We start from the raw sequence: 14,946 nt of genomic DNA, 5'->3' as shown, positions 1-14,946 counted from the left end.
TCGGATAATCTTCCTTCTCTGTGCTGCAGACACAATTTATGTATCTAGACTGGATTTATGGATATTCTGGGGTTCAGCTGGCAGTAAAATTTTGATTTTCACCATAGGTGTTGCTCAGCCTAAGGATTTGGAGTATGTACCTTGAGTCTTCTGCCTCATGTCCTGGGTCTAGCAAGACCTCTGACAGAACAATTCTCCCGGGGTTACTTGTTCTGTTATTTGCTGGCTGTGCCGGATGGAGGGATATGTCTGTATAGTCTCAGACCCAAGTCACTGAGTGCAGTCTCAGGAGATGGAAGGCAGCGGTGTGGGACCTCTGCAACTTGTCTCCAGTAAACAGTTCAGCTTCCACTGGTTACTGAACACCAATATTATGAGTCCCCCTGACTATTACACCGTATATAGTACCGGTAATTATATATTGCATGTTGCATACTCCTGACCCCTGCACTATATACTCTATGTTGTACATTACATACTCCTGACTTCTGCTCTCTCTCCTCTACCCGCTGCTATATATACACATAATATGTATTCTCTTTTATTACACCCATTTCCTACCAGGTGGACATTTTATATCTGATGATTTGATTGGAGCACAGACTTTTACATGGTGATAATAATGTGATAACATCCTCCAACTTTGGAACCCCTAAACAGAAAGTGATAATGAGGGAGGAGTCAATAACCCAATGATGGTGGTCTTCAGGATCAGTCCAGTCTTTATCTTGGTTGTTCTCCCCCCATCCTCACTCTCTGACCTCTGGTGGGGCTCAGCCCCGCTGTTATTTATGACTAAATCATGGACTAAATAAGGAAGTGCAGGACTTCTTGTGTTGGGAAGATGGCAATGAGTGATAGAGGGGGTGGGGACACTCGTCCTATAATCCCCTCATCACTGTCACTCCTATAAAAGACAGTTCTCATTGTTTCCTCACTCTCTGACTAAGGCCCATGAATGAAAGAAATGAACTGGTAGGAGATCAGAGGATCCATTTACTAGTTACCTTGAGGGGGGAATTGTAAGATCCTCAGAGACAAAGCTGCCTGATGTGGGCGGAGTCCTGGTTTAGGGGAACCAATCAGCTCATGTCTAGTAATAATCTTTGTATTTCTATTTTAGTAGATGGACGGGAGATGAGGAAAACCTCAGAGGATTGTCTCACTTTGTCTCCAGACTGTAAAGTAGAAGATGAGGACATCACACAGTATAGTCCAGGAGAAAACCCGACTACCTCAAATGTCCATCCGGCACCACACAGTGTAGATGGACCATCGTATTCCTCTTATCCTGAGGAACCTCAGACTGTGCGGGACGGTGCCAGACCATCGTATTCCTCTTATCCTGAGGAACCTCAGACTGTGAGGGACGGTGCCGGACCATCGTATTCCTCTTATCCTGAGGAACCTCAGACTGTGCGGGACGGTGCCGGACCATCGTATTCCTCTTATCCTGAGGAACCTCAGACTGTGAGGGACGGTGCCGGACCATCGTATTCCTCTTATCCTGAGGAACCTCAGACTGTGAGGGATAATCCAACAGAAAAGAAGTTTCCCTGTACTGAGTGCGGGAAGTGTTTCTATTATAAATCCAGACTTAATGTACATAAAAGAACCCACACGGGTGAGAATTCGTATTCTTGTCCTGAGTGCGGTAAATATTTTGTACAAAAATCACAACTTGACGCACATCAGAGGTCTCACACGGGAGAGAAGCCGTTTTCCTGTCCTGAGTGCGGGAAATGTTTTTCACAGTGGTCCGGTCTTTACAGACATCAGAAATTGCACACGGGGAAAAAGCCATATTCCTGTCCTGAGTGCGGTAAATATTTTTCACAGAAGGCCAGTCTTACCACACATCAGAGATTACACACGGGGGAGAAACCGTATTCCTGTCCTGAGTGCGGGAAATGTTTTTCAGCGATGTCCAGTCTTTCCTATCATCAGAACTTGCACACGGGGGAAAAGCCGTATTCCTGTCCTGAGTGCGGGAAATGTTTTTCAGCGATGTCCAGTCTTACCACACATCAGAGATTACACACGGGGGAGAAGCTGTATTCCTGTCCTGAGTGCGGGAAATGTTTTTCAGTGAAGTCCCATCTTTCCAATCATCAGAGATTGCACACGGGGGAAAAACCATATTCCTGTCCTGAGTGCGGGAAATGTTTTTCACAGAAGTACACTCTGGCCTATCATCAGAAATTGCATACGGGGGAAAAGCCATATTCCTGTCCTGAGTGCGGGAAATGTTTTCTACAGAGGTCCGATCTTTTCTATCATCAGAATTTGCACACGGGTGAAAAGCCGTATTCCTGTCCTGAGTGCGGGAAATGTTTTTCAAGGAAGTCCACTCTTTTCTATCATCAGAAATTGCACACAGGGGTGAAGCCATATTCCTGTCCTGAGTGCGGGAAAAGTTTTTCAGTGAAGTCCAGTCTTTCCACACATCAGAGATTGCACACGGGGAAAAAGCCATATTCCTGCCCTGAGTGCGGGAAATGTTTTTCACAGAAGGCCAGTCTTACCACACATCAGAGAGTGCACACGGGTGAGAAGCCGTATTCCTGTCCTGAGTGCGGGAAATGTTTTTCAGTGAAGTCCCATCTTTCCACTCATCAGAAATTGCACACGGGGGAGAAGCCATATTCCTGTCCTGAGTGCGGGAAATGTTTTTCTGTGAAGTCCAGTCTTTCCACACATCAGAGAGTGCACACGGGTGAGAAGCCGTATTCCTGTCCTGAGTGTGGAAAATGTTTTTCAGCAATGTCCAGTCTCTCCTTTCATCAGAGAGTGCACACAGGGGAGAAGCCGTATTCCTGTCCTGAGTGCGGGAAATGTTTTACAGATAAGTCCCATCTTTCCAGACATCAGAGATCTCACACGGGGGAGAAGCCATATTCATGTCCTGAGTGAGGGAAATGTTCCTCACTGAAGTCCTGTCTTCCTGTACATCAGGGGTCCCACATAACCCTCGAGGTGAATGCGGGAAATGTCTTGTATATGAATGTTGCTGGACATGTGGGGAAGAAGCACACCCTGATATACACCTCAGATATACTCCATGGCTGATCTTCATCATGTAAGAAACAGTTGATAAGGAGATCAGAGATCACCAAAGACATGGATGAAGTGTTGTACCATGTTGGCCATTGATAGCAGGAGAAAAATAAAAATGGAGTCATTACCTCTCATTGGCTGAGTACATTTTGTGGTGTAAATTCTTGCAAGAGGTCTGTTTTCTGAAGTTGTCTTCCAGGACGAAACACGTTAACCCCACCACTTAAAAGGCGGTCTTCTAGGCCTTTTAAAATAAAAATGGAGTCATTACCTCTCATTGGCTGAGTACATTTTGTGGTGGAAGATTTCACAAACACTTACAGGTCTGTATCTATAAACTTTCTAGAATGAATGTGTAAAGGAAATGTGTAAGTTCTGTATAGAATTGTATTGTATTTTGTATGTATTGCACACGGCACTAATAATGTTTTCATGACATGTTTGCATTCTTTCCAGTCCTGATTAGAATTAGCCTGCCTATGTTACGTCCCTTGTTACCATAAACGTACAATTGTAATATTAATGTGATAGCTACGTAATCATGTGTATAAAAACCTTCAATTGTGTCATAATAAAACAGAACAGTTATTTGGGAAGATGCGGAGTGTATCTTTTGTGTCTGTTCTCTACTGCAGTAGTTATTTATTTGGAACCGCTAATCAATATGAGGATAGGAGTTGCCTATCAATAAAATTCCAGAACAAATGTGATGCGCATTCCCCCAGCCGTGACCAGTATTGGTCATATTTTATTTCAGTGATTTCCTATGATTATTGGCTCCATGTAGTGGCAATAATGTAGCACTGCCGTATTAGTACTGCATTATTGCCCCATAATTGAGATGACGGTCAGAGGAAATTGCTGTGTTAATGAAAATACGGGCAGAATTTGGCACAGCTGGGGGAATGTAAATGTAAATGTATTTTATTGGGATTTTATGTGATAGACCAACACAAAGTGGCACATAATTGTGAAGTGGAAGGAAAATGATAAATGATACAAATAAATATGTGAAAAGTGTCGGGGGGGCATTTGTATGGCGCCCCCCGGAGTCAATACTTTGTAGAACCCCCTTTCTCTGCAAGTACAGCTGCAAGTCTTTTTGGGGATGTCTCTACCAGCTTTGCACATCTAGAGAGGGACATTTCTGCCCATTCTTTTTTGCAAAATATCTCAAGCTCTGTCAGATTGGATGGAGAGCGTCTGTGAACAGCAATTTTCAAGTCTTGCCACAGATTCTCAATGTGATTTAGGTCTGGACTGTGACTGGGCCATTCTAACACATGAATATGCTTTGATCTAAACCATTCCATTGTAGCTCTGGCTGGATGTTTCGAGTCGTTGTCCTGCTGGAAGGTGAACCTCCGCCCCAGTCTCAAGTCTTTTGCTCTAACAGGTTTTCTTCTAAGATTGTCCTGTATTTGTCTCCATCCATCTTCCCATCAACTCTGACCAGCTTCCCTGTCCCTGCTGAAGAAAAGCCTCCCCACCACATGATGCTGCCACCACCATGTTTCACAGTGGGGATGGTGTGTTCAGGGTGATGTGCAGTGTTAGTTTTCCCCCACACATAGCGTTTTTCTTTTAGGCCAAAAAGTTATAATTTAGTCTCATCTGACCAGAGAACCTTCTTCCACATGTTTGTTGTTTCCTCCACATGGCTTCTCACAAACTACAAACAGGACTTCTTATGACTTTCTTTCACCAATGTCTTTCTTCTTGTCACTCTTCAATAAAGGGCAGATTTGTGGAGAGCACGACTAATAGTTGTTCTGTGGACAGATTCTCCCACCTGAGCTGTGGATCTCTGCAGCTCCTCCAGAGTTACCATGGACCTCCTGGCTGTTTCTCTGATGAATGCTCTCCTTGCCCGGCCGGTCAGTTTAGGTGGATGGCCATGTCTTGGTAGGTTTGCAGTTGTGCCATACTCTTTCCATTTTCCAATGATCGATTGACCAGTGCTCCGTGAGATGTTCAAAGCTTGGGAGATTTTTTATGACCTTCCTTGCTTTAAACTTCTCCACAACTTTATCCCTGACCTGTCTGGTGTGTTCTTTGGCCTTCATGATACTGTTTGTTCACTAAAGTTCTCTAACAAACCTCTGAGGGCTTCACAGTACAGCTGTATTTATACTGAGATTAAATTACACACAGGTGGACTCTATTGACCAATTAGGTGACTTCTTATTTAACGGAGTGTCAGAAGAACCAAAGCGTCACACGGCGGAATACTCCCACTGAGGAGGATCGTGCGGACGGAGCGGAGAAAAAGCCGGAGGAAGATGCGGGACGAGAAAAGCAGAGGAAGAAGAAGATGGAGGAAGAAGAAGAACACCGAAGGAAGACCAGAAGAAAAAAGATGGAAGAAGAAGCGGAAAGAAGGAGAAATTAATAAAGGACTTGTCAAAAACAGTCTCTTGTCTTTTTTAACCTTTTTGACACTCTTTTTGTGAAATGGTAGGGGTACATTTGTACCCCATTACCAATTCACACGGGGGAGGGGGGGTCGGGATCCCCTTGTTAAAGGGGGCTTCCAGATTCCGATAAGCCCCCCGCCCGCAGACCCCCACGACAACCGGGCAAGGGTTGTGGGGATGAGGCCCTTCTCCCCACAAAGGTGCTTTGAGGGGATACCCCAGAGCACCCTCCCAATGTTGAGGGCATGTGACCTACGGTTCAGGAGGGAGGGTGCTCTCTCGTCCCCCCCTCTTTTCCTGCGGCCTGCCAGTTTGCGTGCTCAGATAAGGGTCTGGTATGGATTTTGAGGGGAACCCCACGCCATTTTTTTTTTTAATTTTGGCGCAGGGTTCCCCTTAATATCCATACCAGACCTGAAGGGCCTGGTATGGAATTTAGGGGGGCCCCCACGCTTTTTTTTTTAATTTTGGTTCGGGGTTCCCCTGTGGGGAAATTCCATGCCGTTTTTATCAATGAACTTTTATGTGTATTGCCGGACTGACAATTTATTATAGCCGGCGCTAGCGATAGTAGTTTTAAATGACTTTTTTCCTTTGAAATGTCATTTTGCTGTCAGACTGTTCTAAACACGGGAAACATGCGCCCCTTTACTTTTAATTTCTCCCATAGGCTTTCAAAATTGTTCGCTGGTCGGCGGGCGACGGGCGAACAGCCAATGTTCAAGTCGAACTCATGTTCGACCCGAAAATAAAGCCCATCCCTACTGGTGACCAATATAAGAAGAACTCCCTTATATCAGTGGTCAGTGTAGTGGTTGCCCAAAGTGACTCCCATCACAATCCCTTACATTGGTGACCAATGGGAGAAGGACTCCCTTATATCAGTGGTCAGTGTAATGGTCCCTTACATTGGTGACCAATGGGAGAAGAACCCCCTTATATCAGTGGTCAGTGTAATGGTCCCTTACATTGGTGACCAATGGGAGAAGGACTCCCTTATATTAGTGGTCAGTGTAGTGGTCCCTTACATTGGTGACAGTAATATATTCCTATCCCCCTTGGTGGGAGTGGAGACGACCCCATCTATAAGGATATACAGTACATACACACACAGCAAAAGGCCGTGTTCACACTACGAGACCTTTCTCGGGATCACAGTTCCTCTGAGCTCCACAAAATGGTGATCTCACTTCTACCATAGAGACAGGAAGTCTCTATGGAAGACAGGAAGTGATGTCAGGTATAAATAGGAAGTTCCGGGTGAGAGGTGAGTTGGGAGGAAGTAGAGAGGAGACATCGCTGGAAGTGGAGCAGATGAGGTAATAAGATCTTATTTTCTATTTACATCGGGGCCGGAACATTCACTTCATTTTGGAGATAAATTCTAGTAATATGTTCCTCTTAACAAACAGCACTGACAATAAATAGACAAGACACTGACCATGCATGATCTACAAAGGGCTATCATTACACTATGCAGCCAACACAATGATGGAATGCCGGGGTCAGGAGTATGGAGCATAGAGCCCCTTACATTGCTGGTCAGGAGGAAGAAAACATTCCCCAGCCTGCCATGAAGAATATTTTCCATCATTGGTGTTATAGGGACGAAGAAACTGAGGGCTCTGAGGGAAGTAGAGTAGCTGAGGGGGTACTGAGGTTAGAGGGTTTTGGGGGCCCTGAGGGGGTAGTGGAGTTGAATGGCTCTGGGCCCTTTATAGGGTAGGTGGGCAGGAGGGCTCTGAGGGAAGAGGAAGCTATATGGCTCAGGGAGACTATAAGGTAGGGAGGGGGACAACTTGGTCTATTATGGTCCTCCCACCTGCACTTACTTTCTCAGACCTCCTGCCAGGAAATGAAGGCAACCTTAACCTTCTTACCATCCAATAAAACTTCTATACCAAGTGCAATAAAGAAGGGCAGTCCTTCACCCCTTGGTGGGCACTCGTACTTAGAGGAGGTCTGTTTATGTAGCATCCAGGTAGCCATGGGTCTGTGTTGTGGTTCTTGCGGGGCAGCCCAGTAAATTCCAATGACACAGGGTCTGGCAGTGCCCGGTGCTGGAATTCAGACCCCCAGGAACCCACCACAACCCTGTACAATGTCCTGGATAAAACAACATATTTGGCAACCAATAGAAAACAAACCTCTCACCGCCCGTTGTCCTCCTCCTATCCACACTGGGCTGCCATTGGAGGGAAGAGAACAGACTCCTCCCCCACAGCTCTCTACTGCACCAGCAGCATCCTAATTTTATCCAATCCAATCCCTTCTCTTACTGCAGAGAGTGACAGGGACATAACTCCAGTCAGTAGGCTGCTAGAGTCTTGGTTTGGAGCCTTGCAGCCGGAGTTCTTCCAATTATATGGATTTTATGGTAACTCCAGCCAAATGTCAGAAAGTTCCCATTCCTGGACATCGTGATGACCCAACATTCGTAGTCGCAATAAACACTGTGTTCTTCTGGCTCCCCCGCCCCCCCCCAATCCTATTTGGGAGAACACAATACATCCACCCCCTCACATCCACATCCTATTATTGTGTGACCAACACCATCCAAATAATTCTTACTTTCATTTCCCAAAGTTGTCTGTCTACAAGGAGACCTGTATAGATCAAATGACGGCACTAATGAGGATGGAGGAGGACCAGAGTCACATGACTGAGAAGATACTAAACCTCACCCTGGAGATCATCTACCTGCTGACCGGAGAGGTGAGGAGGATTCTGGGAGGTCACATGACATCACTCTTATCTCTATTAATAAAACACAGACCTGACCGGAGAGGTGAGGAGGATTCTGGGAGGTCACATGACATCACTCTTATCTCTATTAATAAAACACAGACCTGACCGGAGAGGTGAGGAGGATTCTGGGAGGTCACATGACATCACTCTTATCTCTATTAATAAAACACAGACCTGACCGGAGAGGTGAGGAGGATTCTGGGAGGTCACATGACATCACTCTTATCTCTATTAATAAAACACAGACCTGACCGGAGAGGTGAGGAGGATTCTGGGAGGTCACATGACATCACTCTTGTCTCTATTAATAAAACACAGACCTGACCGGAGGGGTGAGGAGGATTCTGGGAGGTCACATGACATCACTCTTATCTCTATTAATAAAACACAGACCTGACCGGAGAGGTGAGGAGGATTCTGGGAGGTCACATGACATCACTCTTATCTCTATTAATAAAACACAAACCTGACCGGAGAGGTGAGGAGGATTCTGGGAGGTCACATGACATCACTTATCTCTATTAATAAAACACAGACCTGACTGGAGAGGTGAGGAGGATTCTGGGAGGTCACATGACATCACTCTTATCTCTATTAATAAAACACAGACCTGACCGGAGAGGTGAGGAGGATTCTGGGAGGTCACATGACATCACTCTTATCTCTATTAATAAAACACAAACCTGACCGGAGAGGTGAGGAGAATTCTGGGATTCTAACATGATATTCCTATTGGTTCCCCAATACAGAGATTTCCTCTTGTGAAGTCAGGTGATCACATGACCATCACAGTGCCTCCATGTGACTCCCTAAAACCTGAGAGACACAACATGGAGAAGATTCTAGAAGTCACCAAGAAGATGATGGAGCTCCTGACAGGAGAGGTGAGCAGTGCTGGGAAGGATATCATGATGGACAATCAGCCGCCCCTCACATCACCGGGTAAGAGGAGACTTTATTGTAAAGGAGAGAGCAGTACGGAGGATCCACCTAGATCCCCCATCATCTGATAAACACATAGAAACAATGTATTCAGTCAGTGTGTGTGTTTCCTACAGATGGATCCAGTAATGGGAACCCACCAGAGAGATGTCCCCGTCCTCTGTATTCCCGGGATTCCACACAGGAAGGTCACACCATCCCTCACTGTTACCCCAAGGTTGGAGCATCTAGAACACAGACTCATGGAGATGATGTGTGGATATTTTATGTGATGTCACAATAATAAAGCTTATATTTTACAGATGATATTTTCTATCATTTTCTTGGTTTAGAGTGAAGATCTGATTGTTATAAAAGTTGAGGTTAAATCAGAAGAAGAAGAGATGTATGTGAGGGATGATCAGCAGTCTATGGAGGAGGATGGAATAACGGGGACATTTATAGAGAAGGACACTCCTACAGAGATCAGCACAGGTGGGTCATTAACACTAAATCCATTCCTCCACCCATACTGCTCACTGATTGGTCCAGAGTAGGGCGGGGACTGGGTGATATCAGCCTGTAATTCCCTGGTCACTTTCCTGAGCTGTGTTCCCCGTCCTGTATTCCTGTATTTCTCTGTTGGCTTCTAGTTTCACCATTTTCTCAACCTACCCTGTGCCCTGGGTGTAGCAAAAACAGGAAATACACATCTGGTATATAGTCCTAAGTGTTGTATCTTATACAATATGTTGTACATTACATGGTCCTGACTTCTATCCTCTGCTATATATATATAAATATTGTCTCACTTTGTCTCCAGACTGTAAAGTAGAAGATGAGGACATCACACAGTATAGTCCAGGAGAAAACCCGACTACCTCAAATGTCCATCCGGCACCACACAGTGTAGATGGACCATCGTATTCCTCTTATCCTGAGGAACCTCAGACTGTGCGGGACGGTGCCGGACCATCGTATTCCTCTTATCCTGAGGAACCTCAGACTGTGAGGGACGGTGCCGGACCATCGTATTCCTCTTATCCTGAGGAACCTCAGACTGTGAGGGACGGTGCCGTCCTTCCAACAGAGAAGAAGTTTTCCTGTACTGAGTGCGGGAAGTGTTTTCATTTTAAATCTCATCTTAATGTGCATAAAAGATCTCACACAGGTGAGAATGTGGTTTTCTGTTCTGAATGCGGAAAATGTTTTGTAAAAAAATCTGAACTTGTAAAACATCAGAGATCTCACACGGGGGAGAAGCCGTATTCCTGTCCTGAGTGTGGAAAACATTTTTCAGAGAAATCCAATCTCTACACACATCAGAGATCTCACACGGGAGAGAAACCTTATTCCTGTCCTGAGTGCGGAAAATGTTTTTCACTGAAGTCCGTTCTTAATAAACATCAGAGATCTCACACGGGGGAAAAGCCGTATTTCTGTCTTGAGTGCGGGAAAAGTTTTATACAGAACTCCCATCTTTACAGACATCAGAGAGTGCACACGGGGGAGAAGCCACATTCCTGTCCTCAGTGTGGTAAACGCTTTGTACGAAAATCAGAACTTGTCATACATCAGAGATCTCACACAGGTGAGAAGCCATTTTCTTGTCCTGAGTGCGGGAAATGTTTTACACAGAAGTCCCATCTTTACAGACATCAGAGAGCTCACACAGGGGAGAAGCCACTTTCCTGTTCTGAGTGAGGGAATTGTTCCTCACTGAAGTCCTGTCTTCCTGTACATCAAGGATTCCACACAACCCTCGAGGTGTACTAATGACTTGTGTGCGGAAAATGTCTTCTATATGAATTTTGCTGGCCATCACATCTCTCATACATCAGAGATTGCACACGGGGGAGAAGCCGTGCTCCTGTCCTTAGTGTGGGAAATTTTTTTCAGGTATGTCTAATCTTTACGAACATCAGAGATTGCACACGGGGGGAAAAAGACACCTTCCGGTCCTGAGTGAGGGAAATGTTTTTTCACAGAAGTCCAATCTCAGATTTAGCACCCTCTGTGTACAGTGTGGGAAAAATTAGCTGGGCTCTTCTGTAGGCAGAGGAGGCGGGGTTAATTTGTTTAGAGTTAGTTGGCAGAGCTCCAAGGGCAGAGGAGCAAAGACGAGGCCTAAATATTTATGTAGTCTCCTCCAATCCCTGGGTGGGGATGGCCCAGAAGGTGGAGAGATAGGCCATAAATATTCTGGAGCCTGGCCATGTGATGTGCAGGATCCAGGGTCCAGTTGCCTGGAGGGGACCGCCTGTGCTGGGGGGGTGCAGAGCAGTGGCAGCCCACTCATTAGAGGCACTGTCGCCCTAATCCATGCGCCCGGCCCCAAATCTCCATTCAGGCTGCTGGATTCATGGATTTCAATGGTTTTTTTTTTACTTAGAAGCACATGATTAGAGCCTGAGGCTCTAATTGGCTTCAAAAAGATTGGACTCGGGGCGCAAAGCACTGCGCCCTGAGCCCACCCACTTGTACGATGTGTGCGGTGGTGGTTGGAGCAGATAAGCAGTGGAGAGGAGGAGGCGGGGGAAGGAGCTGGCGGCAGCCAATGAGAGTGCAGTCTCCAGGGGTGACATGTGCAGAGGCAGAGTTGCCATGCGGCCTGAGCTGGGAGAAGAAAGATGGCGATGTTTGTCGTTGGAGCATGCCCCGGACTGGCTCTGCTCCTCTGGCTGCGCTCCTACTGCTTCGTCCATCTGCTGTGCATGGACTTCACGGTGGCCGAGAAGGAGGGGAGGCCATGAATGGGGTAAGTACAGACCCGGCAGTTGTTTGCCCCCCCCCCCCAACAATGTTGGCTTGGTTGGTATTTTGGGACTAGGTTAGTGATGTAGCTGGGGGCCGAGTTGTGGATGGCTTTGTAAATTATTGTACTTTGAATTTTATTCGTTGGGTGAGTGGAAGCCAGTGGAGGGATTGGCAGAGAGGGGTGGAGGACACTGAACGGTTGGTAGGGTGGATGAGTCTTGCAGCAGCATTCATTATGGACTGAAGGGGGGATAGTGTATGTAAAGGTAGTCCAATGAGGAGGGAGCTGCAGTAGTCGAGGCGAGTATCATGGTTGAGTAGCTTCAACCACTACATCCCACAGCCTATACGAGGAGAAGCAGTCAGGGGCAATAGCCAGCTTGGTTATTGACAAGGGACAGTTTAGAGCCAGTACAATTACCCTACACCTCTTACTTGTGGAATCTAAGGAGCAGCCAGGTGCCCTGGCATTTTCTATGGAGATGGAGCACCTGCATTCATTGTTTGAAATCCTTCCTCACCTGCTGATCCGGTTATCCTACGGGAGGACAGCCCAGTGATTTTTCTGGTAGCCAGAGACAGTTTTAAGTCCTCAAGTTGCATTCAAGTTATGGTTCCCGGCATCCTATACCTTTCCCATCCCTTTCCAAGTTCCTCCCCTAATAAACCAAAAACAAAGCACCCTGGACTGTTTTTTGACTACTGAGTGAATGCCAGAAAATTCCTGTTGCCTGGCTGTGTATGTAAGGGGAGGCCAAAAATTCAGCTGCCCTTACGGCGGTAGTGCTATACAGATATCAGGGGTCTCACACGGGGGAGAAGCCACTTTCCTGTCCTGAGTGAGGGAAATGTTCCTCACTGAAGTCCTGTCTTCCTGTACATCAGGGGTCCCACACAACCCTCGAGGTGTATTAGTGAGTGCGGGAAATGTCTTGTATATGAATATTGCTGGACATGTGGGGAAGAAGCACACCCTGATATACACCTCAGATATACTCCATGGCTGATCTTCATCATGTAAGAAACAGTTCATAAGGAGATCAGAGATCACCAAAGACATGGATGAAGTGTTGTACCGTGTTGGCCATCGATAGCAGGAGAAAAATAAAAATGGAGTCATTACCTTTTATTGGCTGAGTACATTTTGTGGTGTAAACTCTTGCAAGAGGTCTGTTTTCTCAAGTCGTCTTCCAGGACGAAACACGTTAACCCCACCACTTAAAAGGCGGTCCTCTAGGCCTTTTAGGATAAAAATGGAGTCATTACCTCTCATTGGCTGAGCACATTTTGTAGTGGAAGATTTCACAAACACTTACAGGTTTGTTTGGTAAACATTTGTTTGGTAAACATTTGTTCAACGAATGTGAGCAGTGATTTCCTATGATCATCATCGCCCTCTAATGGCAAAAATTTGGTATTGTAGTGTTTTTGCTGGATTATGGCTACTAGATGGAGCTGATGATCATAGGAAATCACTGGGAGGGGATGCTTGTTACAATCGTCCAACAAATGTTTTATAAATAGACCTCAACTGTAGCTTGACCTTTCGACAACGATGTCCTATGGAATGGATGATACAACAGTGCCATCTAGAGGTTAGATTGGTAAATGTTTCTCCCATTGAAACATAGTATTGAGAAAGGGGCCACACCCATGTGGGGATAATAAAACTTTCCAAATAAAAACGCAGCAACATAGTGTCCATGTGTGCAGCCTCATCAGTGCCTATCAGTGCAACCTCATCAGTGCCTATCAGTGCAACCTCATCAGTGCCGACTCATCAGTGCCTATCAGTACAGACTTATCAGTGCCCATAAGTGTAACCTCATCAGTTCCCATCAGTGCAGCCTCATCTGCACACATCAGTGAAAAAGAAAAATTACTTAGTTGCAAAATTTTAAAAATAAACTACCAAAAACGTTTTTTTTTTTATCAGTCTTTTTATGTGTGTTTAGCAAAAAATAAAACCCCAGCGGTAATTAAATACCACCAAAAGAAAGCTTTATCTGTCTCAAATAAATGATAAACATGTCACATGGGTACAGTGTTGCATGACCGCGCAAATGTCATTTAAAGTGTGACGGCGATGAAAGCTGAAAATTGGCCTGGGCAGGAAGGGGGCAAACGTGCCCGGTATTGAGGTGGTTTAAACATGACTAGGGGGTGCCCCGATCCTGCCTGTGAAGGGGCACGTTTCTGCGATGCTGCAGCAGCACAAGGTGTTTTAAATTGCCTGAAATACCTTTGTAAATGTCACTTTTCCTGTAGCACATCCTACAGCAAGAATACAAAAAATTGCATAGACTTCCCCTAAAATCACATAGCAGATCCTTTGGTCTGGTATGAATATAAAGGGGGAACTTCAGTCTAAAAAAACAAAAAAGAAAATGTGAGATCCCCCATAAAAAAATCCACACTGGACCCTTAACCCAAGCATGCAGCCTGCCTGGCCAGGAAAGTGAGGAGAACTTTCATCCCCCCGCCCAAACTTGCCCCCAACATGGGGAGGTGCCATGAAAGGGTCAACCCTCAGAGAATCATCTTGCCCCATGTTGAAGGGGACAAGGACTTCTTCTCCACAATCCTGGCTGGTGGTTGTGGGGTCTACAGGCAGGGGGTTTATCAGAATCTGGAAGATCCTTTTACTATTTACCGCCCGGATACCCCTCGCCCTCCCTTTACTTGAATTAGTAGGGGGGTACATAGCAACCAACGGTACCACTAGCAATATGATGGCTCCCTGAGTTATCATCATCTAGATAAAAGAACGGTGGGGAGAGTGGTGACATCATTGCCCAGTAATGCCAGTGGCCATATGACATGTGATGTCACACATCCGTGGTTCATAGGGACGAGGTGGGTTCAAGCTCCTGCTGCTTCTTTAGGCACCAATGACAGCGGGAAGCTGTCATATATAGAAGTAGTAGCTTCTATATCTGATGCTCGGCTCCTGACGAAAAGGGGCCCAGGACAGCCAAAGTTTGGCTCATCTCTACTTTATACCAACCCCCTTATATCAGTGGTCAGTGTAGTGCTCCCTTACATT

The 14,946-nt window shown here is 45.9% G+C and overlaps 1 protein-coding gene across 1 annotated transcript in view; it reads left to right on the top strand.

Annotated features, from left to right (window-relative positions):
* The window catches only part of LOC141106848 (uncharacterized), a 141,917-nt gene extending 128,888 nt beyond the window's left edge, over positions 1-13,029 (top strand). Inside the window, 2 exon segments of the mRNA XM_073597777.1 lie at positions 1,129-2,913; positions 9,837-13,029. Of these exon segments, the coding sequence (XP_073453878.1) occupies positions 1,129-2,913; positions 9,837-10,919 (2,868 nt within the window). The 3' untranslated portion in view covers positions 10,920-13,029.
* Positions 13,030-14,946: the final 1,917 nt, after the last annotated feature.

The sequence above is a fragment of the Aquarana catesbeiana genome, linkage group LG08, assembly GCF_042186555.1.
Source record: "Aquarana catesbeiana isolate 2022-GZ linkage group LG08, ASM4218655v1, whole genome shotgun sequence".
NCBI classification, from domain to species: domain Eukaryota; kingdom Metazoa; phylum Chordata; class Amphibia; order Anura; family Ranidae; genus Aquarana; species Aquarana catesbeiana.
Note: the sequence above shows the minus strand (reverse complement) of the source record. Positions and strands in the feature narration are given on the sequence as shown.